At 36.3% G+C, this 18,072-nt stretch overlaps 1 protein-coding gene across 1 annotated transcript; it reads left to right on the top strand.

Annotated features, from left to right (window-relative positions):
* The first annotated feature begins 9,836 nt into the window (after positions 1-9,836).
* Positions 9,837-13,692, top strand: LOC109210438. The gene is made up of 2 exons (XM_019373856.1): positions 9,837-10,196; positions 13,094-13,692. The coding sequence occupies exons 1-2, from the start codon at positions 9,999-10,001 to the stop codon at positions 13,532-13,534; spliced, it is 639 nt and encodes a 212-aa protein (XP_019229401.1). The 5' UTR covers positions 9,837-9,998; the 3' UTR covers positions 13,535-13,692.
* The last annotated feature ends 4,380 nt before the right edge of the window (positions 13,693-18,072 follow it).

Below are 18,072 nucleotides of genomic sequence, written 5' to 3'. Positions count from 1 at the left end.
TTATGAGAGCTACGGTGATGGCTCTTTATGATCAATGATAAGCAATAAATGAAGAATAATAAATAGAACACAATGAATATAATCAATAAATGGAAGTAATGAGTTCAAGAGAATATGTTAAGTTAGAGAGCATAGAGAATGTTCTTGTATTGAATATTGAGCAACAGATGTCTACAAAATGACAAGGATACCCTTTGTATATGAGGGGAAATCCCAACATAGTACAAATGCATTGGTCACAAAGATATGGGGCTGGTACAGCCATTTAATGGCCTGATACGGGTCAGAGCTAGCCTACTAGACTTTGTCAGCTCTAGTCGTGCACCTAGGGAACTTCCACTTTTCTATCACAACCGTCGTCTTACACTGTCTCGAGGTTGGACATCGATGGCCCCTCGGGTGTAAATCTCGACCGCAGTCTCGAGCCTTTGGAAATCTTGCTTACGAAGCGTCGTAATGGCCGAAAATTGGGCCCTCCGATTTTTCTGCAAACATAGATATAATTCGGATGCGTTCGTCGAAGTTTGAATGTTTGAAAGTTGAAAGAAGGATTTGATCGTCGATTCGTGATTTCTATGTTATTCGAGGTCTTCGGGGCCTCAAGTATGATTCAAAATAGTTTCGGATCAAATTTCCTTGTTTAATCATTGCTAGTTTCTGGTGTTCCTTGTAAGCATCGCGATCGCAGTTAAAGGGACATGATCGCGAAGATAAGCTCGAGCTGAGAGGAATTTTTGCATCGCGAACGTGACAAAGGGTTCCGGAACGCGTAGATGAGGCTGAGGTTCTCTACACAAACGCGACTGGGCATCGAGAAAGCGAAGAAGGAAAGGGAGCTAGAGCCTCCAGGCGCTAAGCCTTCGCGAACGAGACTCGAGGAACGCGAACGCGAAGCAGTAGGACCTGGAGGCCTTGCGAATGCGAGATGGCAACTGCGAGCGTGAAGAAGGATTTTGGCCAGCTGCACTTTTGGCCTTCGCAATAGCAAGAGTATTTCCGGATTGCGAAGAAAGGTTCTGTGCTGACTTATTTTAAATCGGGGTTTTGCCTATTTTTCACCTCATTTCTTCCATGGAGCCGACTTTGAGGAAATTTTGTGTCACGCTCCGAACTCGGGTAGCGCGATCGGCAGTCAACCGAGTGGACCCGGTCAAGCAAGCCTGTTAGATATTTTCTACCCAAACCCACTCATGCTTATAGAGAAGACATATTTTCGTTAATTAGACAATAAGGAGATCTTGTATACAATACCAAATTATTTCCATCAGTTACTTCATTTTAAAGTCTCACTATACACACATTTTCATGGTCTGAAGTGCATCAAGTAATTCAAACTCAACATAACTTGTTTGACTTTCCCAGCACCAATATACAACCCACACTATGTCTCCGGAGCCTCTAATAGATACAAAAGAGTACTATGATAGTGCTGGCAACAAGGCCCCGGCTATAGCTCAAACACAATACGCAAGGAACAAAACATACATGATCCCAAAATGAAGTGGGGCTCACCAAGTCAGCTGGGAAGAGGGTGTAATGCTATCACTGATCAATGCCTCCTGTTGTAGAACCACCTGCGTCCATTGAAGATGCAGCGGCCCCAGCAAAAGAGACGTTAGTACATATGGAATAGTACTAGTATGAATTACTAAACACCCTCTCAATAGAATGAGTAATAATACAAGAAGGAACAATCATAAAATCAATGGAAGCTTCAAACAATTCCAAAGCATCAAGTTAAGAACAAGATAAGTTTTCAAGTAACTTTCCATAATTTAGGTTGGGAGATCTTTAGTACCGATTTACCATCACTCACAATACCACCGTACCTTTAGCAAGGAGTCCGATCATGACCCGGTCGGTTAGGGCGTCTCATCTAAGACATCAACAAAAATCACAATTTCAATTATAATTTCCAGCACAATCACTACCATGTATACGACATGGCGTCCGGTCACGACCCGATCAACTAGGCCGTCTCATCCGAGACATCGTCCTTTTCTTTCAATCATCTCGTTTCATACTTCTTTCACATCTTTTCATTTTATTGGAACTAATGGCCACAATTATAATGTCATTCTTGGCACTTGGCCATATTTCATATTTCATGCTCACCTTTTCACTTTCAAACATCATCATCATTATCAACAACAAGGCTTTTCAATTCAATACATTAAGTACACATGTGAGCAATTAAGAGTCTTATACAGATAGAGATTTATCACATAATTTTGCATAATAACCTTCATTGGAACTTGACTTGAAGTCGTAACATTTTTAATACACAGCCCATACTTTGAACACATTCTCAAATGATAACATAGCATGATATAACATTTTTAATACACGGTCCATACTTTGAACACATTCTCAAATGATAACATAGCATGATAAAGCAATTGGAACACATATTGAACATATATCTTTCAACGCAAGCTTACTCGGAATAGCCAATTTTATAATGATCAACTCAGGTCGTAAAAAAATTATATGAACACCGTGGGATTCAATTCTAAGAGAGGAGTTTAGCCAACATACCTCGTTTTGAGCTTTCCTTAAGTTACTACAATATTTCGAAAATCCTAGCAATTTCAATCTATTTAGACACATAGAAAAATTGAACCACAATTAGGAAGATATTCAAGGTTTCAGCTCATATGAGCATTTCATCAAACACTAGGTGTGCATCTTGATTTGAAGTTTCTTCTATGGTGGATTCTTTCATCCCACAACCCTATCATTACCCATACTAGTTCAATGACCTTTCCCCAACCCTTGTTAGTACATACATGTATACATAATACTCTCACAATCAAGAATCATACCCCTAATCATCCATCTTTTACCCCAAACTCGAAATTGAAGACTATGGTTAGAACCTTACCTCTTAGGTGAAGAACTTCTGATATTTCCTTGTAAGCTTGGACAAGATCTTGAAGAACAAAGCACTTGGGCTTCTTCCTCTCTCTATAACACTCTCCCTTCTCTCTAAAATTATTAGATTTGTGCTCCAAAATGACCTTCAAGGTTTATTTATCGAACTTGGGTCGGGTTATAAAAATTAGAAATTGGACTCTCTGATTCCAGGTCTGCGATTGCAGAGCGAACCACATAACCGCTATGCGGCCCGAAAAATGGGTCGCGGAATTGATCTTCTAAAAAATAGGTTGTTTCAGGTTGTGTCTGCGGTAGGTTTGCGGCCGGCAGGCCTATTTTGCGGTCACGAAACTAACTGCATAATTGTCTTCTTCATCCAAAAATTTTCTTCAAAAGTTTAGTGCATTCTTCAACCCAAAAAGTCCGAGTCCCGGCGAGCTTGCGAGCCGCAAAAAATATCTATAACCTTTATACTCATTAGTATACCTCGGTATTGCAAAACCTTAAATTCCTTAGCGAAATGTTTCCGGAGCCTTACATTTTGGAGCGCCAATTTCATCATCAATCTTGAGGTAAGTGATTTCTACACCTTGTGAGTTAAATACATGGTTTATATGTGGATTAAACATGAAAATTTCTGAAAATTGTGGGATTTTAGGAGAAAACCTATAATTTGGTATTTTTTGAATTTTGACCACGATATTGGACTTGGAATTGAGAATGAATTATACATTTGAGTTCGTGGTGTTATGGGTAATGTTTATCTTTAAAAATTTTATGAATCCGGGCACGTGGGTCAGAGGGTTGAGTTTATTGACTTTTTGAGTGAAGTTCGGAATTATTAATAATTGATTAATTATGAGTGTTGGAGTGTATTTTATTGGTTTGCATGTTGTTTGACTAGTTTCAGATCATTTGGCTCTGAATTGAGGATTTAGAAAGGCATTGGAGCCGGTTATAGAAATTTCGGAGTGAGATAAGTCTCCTTTCTAACCACGTGAGGGGGAAACTACCCCGTTATTGTGTATTTTTTCTGTGCTACTTGATGCGGGGGCTATGTACACACAAGGTGATGAGAGCCCGTACGTGGCTAATATCATGTTATCTCCGGGTAGACTTAGGACTTTATCATGCAACACTTGTATTATCTGAATTCAACTTGTTAGTTTAATTACTTAAGATTTATAAATGAAATGTAATTGGAGATAATGTTAGATTGAATCTTATTACCTGAGTTGTTGGCAAGATATTCGAAAATTGGTAAAAAGTCATGAGTACTTTACGTTCCCGTTTATATATTGCAAACACGTAGTTGTAGTTCGATAAGATTCCTTCTCTCCTGGGGATCGGGCCGAACGCCTCGGCAATAAATGTATATATGAGATGCATCCATGGATCGGGCCATACGACCTCGGCAGTGTATGCACACAACTATATGGATCGGACCGAACGACCTCGGCACAATTCATGCGTAAATTGTTAGGAGTCTGAATACCCACGAGATTACCCTCTTTATTGAACTTTGAAAGTTCATGATATTTCTCTATGACCTGAGATTGGATGTTTGATCGATGGCGCTTATATTGTTGATATAACATGCGGCACCTGGGGATTTTAAACCGATGATATTTCGCTAACGAATGTTGTTATCTACTGTTCCTTGCCCTATTGATCTTGTTGTATTCCATGCCTGCCTATGATTCTTGCACTTTAATTATTGGACCACTAGTAAGTGTTGATGTCGACCCCTCGTCACTACTTCTCCAGGGCTGGCCAGATACTTACTGGGTATGCGTTGATTTACGTACTCATGATACACTTTCGCACTACACGTGCAGGATCTGACATATTCATTTGATGGTCATCCTGGTGCGTAGGCGCAACGGATGAGGGGACTTTATGGTGAGTTTCTTTTTATGCTACGCACTGCAGCCCTCTAAATCTCCATCTCATTTATTTAATTTAACTTGTCTATTTCATATTCCAAACAGATGTTGTATTATTATTGTACTCTTTAGCAGATGCTCGTGCACTTGTGACAACGGATTTTGGGATATTTTAGTTGATATTTTACGGGATGGCACAACATTGTCACCTTTCATCTTTATAATTTACTAATCGTGTATGTATTCATGATTCTAAACATGCAAATTTCTTTATTTAATAAAATTCATGATTTCAAAATTAATGAAATGAATAAATGAGTTGGTTGTTCACCACAGGTTTGCCTAAAGGCGACATTGGGCGCCATCATGATCTATAGCAGGTTTTGGGTCATGACAATCCATGATCTTAAAAATTTGTTACCTCCAAGGTAACATAATTAACTTACTTTATGTACTGTTAAAGACGATCTCATTAATGAGCTTACATCAATTGATTTGCGACGTACTCTCACGTACGAAAACATTGGGGTGTAACAACCTTCATTGTTAAGTTATTGAAGTTGTAGCTGTGAAAGCTATTAACATATTGTGGTTGAAGTTATTGATTATTGAGATATCTTTCCTTGTTTAGTGATTTTCTCATTCATTTTGTTGTTATTGAGGTTCTTGTACACATTGTGGTTGAATTGTGGGCTATGCGTTATGGTGACATTGGTATTATTGATTTTGCCGATATTGTGGCATATGGCACGTGTGGTGCGAATTGACTATTGATGCGCATGTGGAGGCATAATACTGGGTATTGATGCCCATGGGGCGAGATAAGGTAGAATTGATACCCGTGTTGCAAGTAAGGGAATTACTTGAAGCCACGCAGTGAGATAAGGGGGCTAAAGCACGTGTAGCTATTTCGAGAAAAATATTTTTAAAATAAATGCAAGGCTCACGCGGTGATATAAGGAAGATTGTGATTGTGACTTGTGAATTGTGAATATGAGGTATAGTACTTCGGTGTGATTCTTGTCGTACATTCTACGCTGGAAATGTTTTGTTGATTTGAACGGTTATTGCTTTGTTTCCTTACCGCATTTCATTTGTAACTTTGATTGTAATTGGTTACTCGTTTTCCTTATCATATATGCACTTTTGTGGTCATTGTTGCTTTTATTTCCATTGTTAGCCTCATATTGATAATTGCCTTATTGTCATTTATTGCCTTTACTTTACCCTTGTTAGATTATATGAATATTCTACATAGGTTGCTACATCTAGCGGGTATCGTGACATGGCCTCGTCACTACGCTATCGAGGTTAGGCTTGATACTTACTGGGTACCGTTGTGGTGTACTCATGCTATGCTTCTACATATTTTGTGCAGATCCAGGTACTTCTGCTCGTATCGAACGCCAGTGAGTTAATCTATATATTTCGAGACTTCAAGGTATACCTGATTGATGCTCACAGGTCTCGGAGTCACCTTCAGCTATTGCCTTTGATGATGTTTATCTTCATATTAAATAGTGTTGTATTTAGAGATTTCTAGTGTATTTCTTTAGAGGTTATGACTCAGTTCCACCGGTTTTGGAGATTTTGTGATTGTTATTCCATATTGTTGTTATTATGAGATTTATCGGTTTAATTTAATATTTTGGTTATTATTTATGCTAAATTCTTAATGTGTGTTAGGCTTACCTAGTCTTAGAGACTACGTGTCATCACAATTACCTAAGGTGGAATTTGGGTCATGACACAAAATATCTTAGAAATAATATTTTTTTTGTTTGAAATGTTATATATGACCGTAACAAAAGAAAAAAAATCATATTTTTAACTATATAATTCATAAGAAAATAACACATATTAATTAAAGCTTGGTAAAAGTTAGGTGGGTTAGGCTCTAACCCAATTTTAACCCATCTGAGCCCAAATAACTTTTGGCGGATCAATATCATGACCCGAATTTCCCACCCTCGGGAGTCGTGATGGCGCCTACTCGTGAAAGCTAGGCAAGCCGAGTATTACATATTTTATTACCCTCTTCCTTTAACCTTATTAACATTTACGAATTTAACAGGTGATCAACAGCGGAATAATCATAATAAATAGAATGCAGAAGACGAAAGCTAATAGTTTAACCAAATACTTATACAAAAAAAATCCAAAATACAACTCTACCCAAACAGCGGTCTGAATGAAAATACAAATCTGTCTCTGAAGTATATAAAAACAGAATGAAAGATAGAAGGGGACGCCAGGGCCTGCGGACGTCTGCAGGACTACCCCGGGTCTCCACCACTTGACTGAAGGCAGCAACCTCTCTACAGTCCAAATGCTCCAACACCGGGATCTGTACACAGTGCAGAGTGTAGTATCAGCACAACCGACCCCATGTGCTGGTAAGTGTCGGGCCTAACCTCGGCGAAGTAGTGACGAGGATAGGACAAGACTACCAAATAAACCTGTGCAGTTATATCATATAGAGCAAATAATAACAACAGAAACTAGCAGTTAAAGATGGGAAGGGGGAACATGCTGCGGGGAATATCATGTACAAACAGAATTTCAGTAAAGAAGCATAAGGAACACCATAAATCAATTATGAGCAAGAACAAGGAAAGACAGTAACAAGCGCACAGCATCACCCTTCGTGCTTTTACTCTCGTTCTCACCATAAGAATCAATATATTCGGCACGACATCACCCTTCGTGCTTTTACCTCACATAATCATGGCACGGCATTATCCTTCCTGCATTATCACTCATATCATGGCACGGCATCACCCTTCGTGGTTGTACATTTACAATATCGGCACGGCATCACCCTTAGTGCATTAATACTCACTCACAAATATCACGTACGACATCACCCTTCGTGCTTTTACACTCACTCACAAATATCACGCACGGCATCACCCTTCGTGCTTTTACACTCTTCCTTACCCAAGCAACAATCACAAAGCAATTCGGGCAAGGCAATCAATAAAATCACAATAGAATCTCGGCAAGGGAACAATAGTATAACAATAATATTCCGGCAAGGGAAAACAATATCACAAGCAATAACATCCCGGCAAGGGAGACAATATCATAAACCTCTTCTCTCTTCCACAATTACTTCACAACTCATCTCTCAACTTGAGCCAATGCTCTACAATGTTCAATTACTAAGAATACTTCCACAAGCCTTGTTTCATATTGAAAATTTTCATATTAGGCATGGATGATACATAACGGAGTCACAACAATCATAGCATAACACTCACGGGCATGCTTGATACCAACGTATAGGTACTCGTCACCACACCTATACGTCGTACTCAACAAGTAACACATAGCAAATAAGACTCCAACTCCTATTCCCTCAAACTAAGGTTAGACCAAACACTTACCTCAATGCCACGAACACAATCAAGCCTCAACTACCGCTTTACCTCTTGATTCCACCACCAATTCGCTTGTATCTAGTCACAATTTACTTAATAACGTTACTAATTGCTAAATAAACTAATTCCGATGCATGAAAATAGATTTCCCCTTTTGTTTTTCCCAAAAAGTCAAAAATCGACCCCGGGCCCGCTTGGTCCAAACCCGAAATTCGGACCAAAACCCGATTACACATTCATCCCCGAGCCCGGATATACTATTGGTTTTGGAATTCGACCTCAATTTGAGGTCCAAATTCCCAAATTTCGATATTCCTAAGTTCTACCCAAAATTCCCAATTCCACCATGAAAACCCTAGGTTCTAGGAAGAAATGTTGTAAAAAGAAGTTAAGGAGTGAAAGAAATGAGTTAAAATCACTTACTTGTGTTTTGGGGAAGAAAAAGTGTCTTGAAAAATCGCCTCTTATGTTTTAGGGTTTTGAAAAATGATAAATGGCTGAAAAGTCTCGTTTATATATACCCCTCTCAGACCCTCACCGCTGACCGCATAAAAAGGATCGCGGCCGCGGAGTTCCACCGCGGACCGCGAAGTATCGAGCGCGGCCGCGAAGATATGACCTTGCCCACCGCCGACCGCGAAAAATCTCACTGCGGTCACGAAGACCCCACCGCGGTCGCGAAGATTCACTGCGGACCGCGAAGCCTGGTTCAGAGACCTGCAACATCTCTGAACCTGCAACAGTTATTTTGTAAGTCTAAATTCACTCCATGGCCTATTAAATACTCACCCGAGCCCTTGGGGCTCCAAACCAAACATGCACGCAAGTCCAAAAATATCATACGGACTTGCTCGTGCGATCAAATCATCAAAATAACATCGACCACTGTGAATTCAACCTCAAACATGAAATCACTCAAGAACATTGAAATTACTATTTTCTCAACTATAGGTCCGTTTTATACCAAACGAACTCTGATTCTTACCAAACTTCACAGATTCAACTTAATTATTATATAAGACCTGTACCGGACTCCGGAATCAAAATACGGGCCGATACCATCAAATTCAAACATCTTTAAATTTTCAAAAACTCTTATAATTTCAGTTAAACAATTTCTTTCAAAAATTTATTTCTCGGTCTTGGGACCTCGGAATTCGATTCCGGGCATATGCCCAAGTCCCATTACTACGGATCTACGAGACCGTCGGATTACGGGTCCGGGTCCGGGTCCGTTTATCAGGAATGTTGACTAAAGTCAACTTTAATTAATTTTAAAGGCCAATTTCCTTATTTTACTTAGATTCACATAAGAGCTTTCCGGAAACGCGCCCGGACTGCACACGCAAATCGAGGTGAGACAAAAGTGATTTTTAAGATCTCGGAACACGAAATTTACTTTCAAAACGAGTGATGATCTTTTGGGTCATCACAATCAATAAACCGCCTATTTATTAACTCAAATCATTTTGATCCGCCCAATATCGGTCAAATCTATCCATTTAACACCGCTAAATAAAGTACTAAATGAACATCCGCGGTATAATATTTTCACAAACACATTAACAATTTAGTGTATTTATAATAGTTTAGTCAATTTTCTTGCCCCAACGTCGCTATTAGCTAATTAAAATTCTGACCAAAGAAGGATAAGTAGTGCAATATTAGTACGTGCCAAGGGATGAGTGGTTAATGTTGACGGCCGAAGCCGAAGTGGATTGAGGTCGTTTTTGACTCTCTACAATTTTTTTTCTAGTACTGTATGTATGACCCACTATCGCTATAGCGCACGTCTCTGCTTAGGTCGGTTGAAACTTGAAAGAAGCTACTGGAAATTGAGAAAATTTAGAAAATGGAAAGGGTGGAAAAAGTGGAGCTCATACAGAGAGCCATAGAGCAGTTAATAGAACAAGAAGAACAAGTCCAATCCAAAAGACGTCAGCTTCTTGAAGAGAGCTTTGTCGCCGTTGATAATACCATCAACAGAGATGATGAAGGTGAAAAGGAAGCCGAGCACCGCCACCAACTCCTCTCCCAACTTTTAACTCAGGTATATATATATATATATAAGTTCAAGTTTTATAGACGAAAAAGGTGTAGTATTTTATAGACGATCTGATCAATATACTCATATTCATATCGAATAAGTGATAGTATGATAAGGAGTATAGATTATACATTTTTCTGTGAAACGGAATGGATTGAATTCAAATTTCATTAGACGCTTTTTATGGATGTCTATTAAGTATCATAAATAAATTACTCTCGATTGTTCAATCATTTAACAATTAAGGTCATTCTTTGATAAATGCTCACGATGAGTTACTCAATAGAACTTAATCAATTGTAAATTTTTTTTAAAGTAAAGAACGGAATCAACTGAATTAATTTTATTGTTCATAGTTTAAATACATACTATCTAGGTAGATCTCACTAAGTTAAGATTTTAGATTATAACGTACCACTAGTAGAAGCAACTAACCGCCATAAGAACCGGGATGAAAGAAGGTTAGATTCTGGATATTGGGCTGGTCTGTTATCATCTTTCCTTTACTTGTTCTTTTAGTTATCAACTAGTATTAGTATTCGTGCGATGCACATACATAAATCATGTCAAATTATGGTTTGGATTAATTGGATTATGTGCAAATAACTTTAGAATTAAACCTTCTATATAGAAATTATAAATAATTATTAGATATTAATTAAAAAGCAGGACATGAAACCATTTTTAACTATCATAATGGATAACTTATTCTTTTTCTATATCCGTAATAACTCAACCCCTTAATTTTGACACTTGTATTTTGTTTTACGGTCAATATTAAAGAATAATAAACATGTAACGTTGTGATCTGTCTTGTTTAATGCATTAAATCATATTATTTTACAAAATTCTTACTATAACTTTCTTTTTCATCTCAAATCCAAATAAGTCATATCCTTCTACATTTTTAGACATATTCTTTTTCTCTTTTTTGTTCCTAGCTTATAGTTTTTGCATTATTTATTACTTTATATTGTTTTATTGTAATGTGATCTTTTATTAGCTTATAAATTGACTTAATGTCTTGCTTATTACCTTTTTAATAAATAATGTAATTTTTTTAAGTTCTTGAAATTTAATATATTTGTATACTATTATCCTCCTACTCGGAACTTTCATCATTTAAATCTACCAATAAAATATATGATTATTGTTTAATAATTTTTAAAATATAAATATCCTCGCACTATCTCTATTTTCCTCTTTGTACATCCTCTTCCCTACTAAAAAAATTTAATTAGTTTTTTACATAAATATTTTACGTATATTCAAAATAATATCATATTTTTATTTTAAAATATAACTTTGAATTAATCTAAAAATAATACATAATTCTTTTTTAATCATTCAAATCTATTAAATTTTCTTTTAATTATTTTTTGCAGTACGTGCAATTAATTTTTTTTTCTCTTTTAGTTTCAAGATATAAATTTGGCTTTTAATTTTCATTAGTAAAATTATTTACATGATATATTTATTTAGTATATTTAATTTTGTAATTTGATATTAATTTTTTATTTTTCTTTATCTAGCAAGACTTCAATTTTGGGGTCATATCCGTATCTTGAGCGATCTCATCATATCTTTAAGAACTTTTTAATCTCAAAGTCAAATGTGTTATCATTTTATTTTTAATATAGATATTTTTGATTAATTGTTTTTCTTACTTTTGCTATAATGTTATATAATATGTAATATTATCACCTTTTTCATGTGATCTTTTATTATATTTACACTTTATTTAATGTTTTTTATCCACTATTATTTTTAATATAAATAGTTAGAAATGTGATTTTTTGATATTAAATTAAATATTTATTTTATTTTTAAACTATTGATTGAAATTCTTAAATAGTTTAAATTTATCAATATATTTTTAAGCATTATATACTTTATTTTTTTCCTAAAGTAATTTTTAGTATAAATATCCTCACGTTATCTCTTATTTATTTTTATTATTCAATATTTTTCTTTTTTTCTTTTATCTATTAGACTTTAGTTATGTTGCTACTCATTGTAATATAATACAAATAAATATAAAAATTATTTCTATTAACTTTGACTCTATTGCTCATATTTCAAAGTGTGATTTTTCTTATCATATTTATTTATAAAAAAAACTAGTAAAGGGTGGCCCTTGCTCAGCATGAGCCAAACATACAAATAGTTTTTTTACGTGTATACTCTAATTATTTTATAAAGAGCATCCTACATCTTAATTTAATAAGAACTAATTTCACTTTCCAGTTAACCATTTGGTTTTAAATTTAATTTAGTTAGATTATGTCTAAAATCTATTTCAACTACTTCCATTAATTATGTTTCAATTGTAATTTTTAATTATTAATGTTGTCCTAGAATTGTCAAGTGATTTCTTTTTAACTTACCACTTGACTTAATCACAATGCATATTACTTTCCTTTTAATATAATATAGACATAGATGATCAGTTCAATGAAACATTGAAACTTGGCAAGTAAAAGGATGTAATTATATAATCATAAGTAGTGCATTGACTTATCAAGTGCTTTCGGTGCAATGCAGGGCATACCAAAATAAGAGCTACCTTTAAGATGCTAGAAAGATCAATTTCTTTTTTAGTTGTCATCATCATAGTAAGTCACAGCCCAAATTCCGGCTAGACCACTTCGTTAAAGTATTGTGTATGGAGGATTAAAGAAAAAATATTTAAGTTATATACACTAACTGACTAACCGTGTGAATATTTTCTTACATTATTAAAGTATTTTGGCCTTTTATTTCATTTTCTTATGGTTACCAATTAATATTTGTACAGAGAATTATTTTATAAGTAATCATCATTTTCTTTTTTTAACATCGGTCAGTGCATAAAATTTATATTCAAAGTGTATTACTCAAATTTAGAACTCTTTTAACAGCTAGAATCGCTGAAAGAAGATACGCCACTTGATCAAATGAGTCAATCAACCAACATAGAAGAAATTCCATCAGATGATGAAGACAGAGAAAAAGAAAAAAATGTTGTAAAAGAACTAAGGAAGATTCAGAAGCAGAACTTTGTCACTCATTGCCTTTTATCAGCTATGATAGTCCTCACCATAACATGGCAACTATCCGAGGTCTCTCTCATTTTGAAAATGAAAGATGGATTAAATAATCCTCTTAGATCCATTGGTAGTATGATTACAAGCTGGATTAAGCGCCCTCCACCTTCATTAAATGTTCAACAAGGCGATTTAAACGACTCTGCCAAGCAGCTAAAGCATAAGGTGGAGGCTATGTCTCTCCCAAAGCTAAAAGTTCCAGAGCTTCCTCATGTGGAGTTTCCATCTTTGGACTTTATCACTGAAGAAGACTAGTAATTCTTTTTTTATTTTCGCATTATTTCAATACAGCAACTTGTGCATGTAATAGCTTGTATATTGTACAATGTAAGGGCATAAAGTTTTGGATGGATTCACTGCGAAGCAAAAGTACTTTATCATCATTTGTTTAAACATAAGTTGAACTTAAGCAATGATACTCATATTTTGATAGATTGATGTCCTCAAATTTCCATCTCCAATAAAAAGATTAAAACAGGGGTTGGAGCAACTCTACGCATTATCCAAACAAATCTGTGTAAACCAAGCCCATGAGGGAATGCCTTGAGACTTCATTGCGTAAAATTATTTCAAGAAACTTGTAAAATTATTTCAAGAAACTTGGATTTCATCCAGAGTATAGAACTTAGAAGAGAAAAATAATTAGCATGAACCGCACCAAGCTAGCTTGTGCGTCTCAGGCATAATTCAACTGAAAAATGTCATTTGAACAGGTAGAAACTTACTTGTGGCATGTTGGCATCAGATGACACATCTGCCAAAAAAAAAAAAATGGAAAAATTGAAGTATAAGAAACTGATTGGACAAAAGCTGTCAAGGTGTCGTAAAAGATAAAATGCTGCACAATTATTTTCAAACGAAAGAATCCTAGAGTCATCAACCAAGGAAAGCTCTAGAGTTATAGCCAATATGGGTATGTTTGGTAAAAAGGAATATTAGCTTGGCTTAAATGCTTTGGAAAATATTTTTTCATGAACTCATTTTCTTCCTATTGGAGAAAATTATTTTCCATATCAAGAGAAGGAAAAATATTTTTCAAAACTCTTTTTCAACTTTCCCACCTATCTCTCATTCCCACTAACTCCCACCAATCCATCCCAACACCTCACCTACCCACCCTACTCCCACCCGCATCCCACCCCTACCCTAAATAGAAATATTATTAATAGTACTTTCTTTTTATGTTATTGATAGAGTACTTTTTCTTTTGTTTCAACTAATGAGTATTTTATTTTCATGATTATAAGAAAAAAATTCATTTGAATAAAAGTACTTCCTTTTCATGACGTATAAAAACTATTTTCTTTCATTTCAACAAAATGATGTAGTAAAAAGTATTTTCTTTCATTTTAATAAAAAAAATATTTTCTTTTCATGATGTAGAAAAATTATTTTCTTTCATTTCAACAAAATGAGTACTTTATTTTCATGTTGTAGAAAGAGTACTTTCTTTTTTAACCAAAAGAAGAGTATTTTTTTTATAGTTATGGAGCACAAATTTTAATATTTTTTTGTGTAAAAGATTAAAGCAACACATTAGTTCTGTCATGACCCAAAATTTCAACCTGTCATGATGAAGCCTAACATACTGGCTAGGCAAGCCGACAATCACATAACAGCTAAATATTTTGAATAAAATATATTTTAGTAAACTCAACGGCGGAAAATCTCATAAATGTGTAATAAAAGTAATTGAAATACTACTACAACCACCCCCAAATCTGGTATCAACGAGTACATGAGTACTACTAAATCTCAACATAAAGCAAACTCTAGTACAACTGTCTGAATAATAGAATAGTACTGAAGGAAATAAAAGAAAGGAGAATCAAGGTTTGCAGGCGTCGTAGCAGCTACCACAAAGTCTCCGAGCAGTGCCAACATAAATCCAGCAATCACCACATCCAAATGTACCTGGATCTGCACACGAAGTGCAGACTGTAGTATGACTATAATCGACCCCATCTACTAAATAAGTAACAGAACTAACTTTGGGTTGAAGCAGTGACGAGCTTAGAAGGATACAGTCAGAACCAATATAATGACAACACAAGTAAGATAATGACAATGACAGTAAATAACTCGGAGAAACTTCTGTATTCAGCTCGTTCATGGTGCAGACATTTAGACATGCTTCCAAGTTCACAATTAAAGACCAAAATTAATAATAACATGTTAAGTATAGCTAGCATAAGGAATGGTATATCTCTATGCCTACATGTCAAATATGCATGTCAAACGTGAGGTATCACAGTGATATTCCAAGGTACGCACAGTACTCAATCTGTCTATCTCAAATACCTACTCATCACACACACACAATCACTCAGTACTGTACGAGTGCCTGACATTAATGCCCCTCACCAAAGCAATGTATAAATCACTGTGCTTGTGCATACTACTGGTATGTCAGACTCCAGAGGGGCAGAACCTCGCCAATCGCTAATATAAAACCTATAAGGCCTACTGCGGTGTGCAACCCGATCCACAATAATAAATAATCCAATAAGGCTTGTCGCAATGTGCAACCCGATCCACAATAACACTGACAACACGGCTCTCAGGCCCATCTCTGTCATCAATCTCTCAAGTCTCAAGGGCTCACAAATCTCGTACCACTCAGCCCAGAGACGGATCCAGAATTTAAATTCTATGGGTTCAACCTTTAAAAATTTTAGTATTTAATCTATTATATTTTTAAAATTATGGGTTCAAATCTACTATTCGTTGCCGCTTTAATGAATTTTACACATACATTTATACTCTGCGACAAAAGTACTGGGTTTAGCTGAACCCGGTACCGAAGGGCTAGATCCGCCTCTGACTCAGCCCAAATAATAATAACATGTGATGTAACAATGAGTGATAACAGAGACTGAGATATGATATACAAATGAAGAACCATGACTGAGTACATAATTACAGTTAAAGTAGATAACTCAAAACAGCAAAATTAACCTCATTAGGCCTCAACCGAATAAGCACGTAGCCTAAACATGATTTATAAAATGAATCACAGTCCAATTACTCAAAAAAGTAAGGATTTCACTGATAGACCAAGACTTGAGAACAACGCATTACAAAAAAAATCCACCGGGTCATAATTACCACAATGCATGCCCACACGCTCATCACCTAGCATATGCGTCAACCTAACACAACACAAAATTTGCAGGGATAGATACCCTCAATTACAAGTTTAGAAATGTTACTTACCTCAAAGCGTGCAACTCACTACTTCAACAAGCCCTTGCCTCGCGAATTGACCTCTGAACGACTCGAATCTCTTCAATTATAACCCTCTCAAAATCTCCCCTAGGCGAGCTCCACAAGTCCAAAAAAATGAGAGAAAATACAAAACCCTTCATTTAATCCTTTTGCCCAGGCATGATCGCATCAGCGCCCAAACTTCTGCTTCTGCACATGCGGAAACCACTTAAGCTCCCGACCTAGTGCACATGCAGTCCTCCTTAACGCGCCCGCGGGACCGCTTTCGCAGTCCATACACTCCACCTACGAAAATCCAACATCTTGCTGGCCTCCTCTTCTACGCTCAAATCTCCACTTCTGCGGGCTCGCAAATGCGGATCTTCCTCGCATCTGCGCTTCACCACAAGTCTTGCCTAGCCCGCTTCTGCGACCACATGTCCACTTTTGTGGATTCGCAGATGTGGAAATCCTTTCGCACCTGCGCTCCTAAGAAGCCTCACCAATTCATTGCACTTGCGCACAAATGGCCGCTTCTTTGGCTTCGCACCTACGGCCAAAACCTCACAGGTGAGTTACATCAGAACTATAGCAAACAAAAGTTCCTTAAGTCCAAAACTTAATCAGATTTCAATCGAATCTCCCCCGAGGCCCCCGGGACCCCATCCAAATATACCAACACATCCTAAAACACAGTACGAACTTAGTCGAAGCCTCAAATCACATCAAACAACATCAAATTCATGAATCACACCCCAATTCAAGCCTATTGAAAATAACTAACTTTCAACTTCTAAAACCAATGTCGAATCATATCAAACCAACTCCGATTGACCTCAAATTTCGTGCACAGGTCATGAATTACACAACGGACCTACTCCAACTCGTGGAACTGAAATCCAAACCTGATAGCAACAAAGTCAACTCTCGGTCAAACCTTTCAACCTTCCAAACCTCCAACTTTCCAACGTTCGCTAATTTAAGCCAAAACGACCTACGGACCTCCAAATCAATATCCGACCATATGCCTAAGTCCAAAATCACCTTACGAAACTATTAGAACCATCAAAACTCCATTCTGGAGTCATCTACACAAAAGTCAAACTCCATGGAAGATATTTTCCTTCATATGAAACACAACCTATATAATTTTGTCACGACCCAAATCTCCCTCCATATGATGTCGTGATGGCACATAGTCTCTAAGACTAGGTAAGCCTAACATACATGAAAATATTTTCCTTCATACTAGAAACCGAAAATGAATACCTTAACAAGAATGGTATTTCAACAATTACAGCTTTTCCTCAATGTGAATCACGGCCTTTATAACTTCAACGCCAATTTAAGCAATATGAGATTCCAAGAAATAACAACTTCAAGTAAGGTAACTAAACAGTTAAATATTCAACAAGAAAATGAGAGAACACTAACTTCAACTAAGCATGTAAAGGCAATTAATAAGTAGGAGATGAGACAAGTATTAAAAATGTCAAGTGAAGCATGTGAAGATAGACTAACGATGATGGATATCACATGTTATGACAACTCAATTAAAGGCATGGAAAGAGTCTACATAGCTTAAA

Source organism: Nicotiana attenuata, unplaced genomic scaffold (assembly GCF_001879085.1).
Source record: "Nicotiana attenuata strain UT unplaced genomic scaffold, NIATTr2, whole genome shotgun sequence".
NCBI lineage: Eukaryota > Viridiplantae > Streptophyta > Magnoliopsida > Solanales > Solanaceae > Nicotiana > Nicotiana attenuata.
This window is presented reverse-complemented; position numbering and strand designations above follow the sequence as displayed.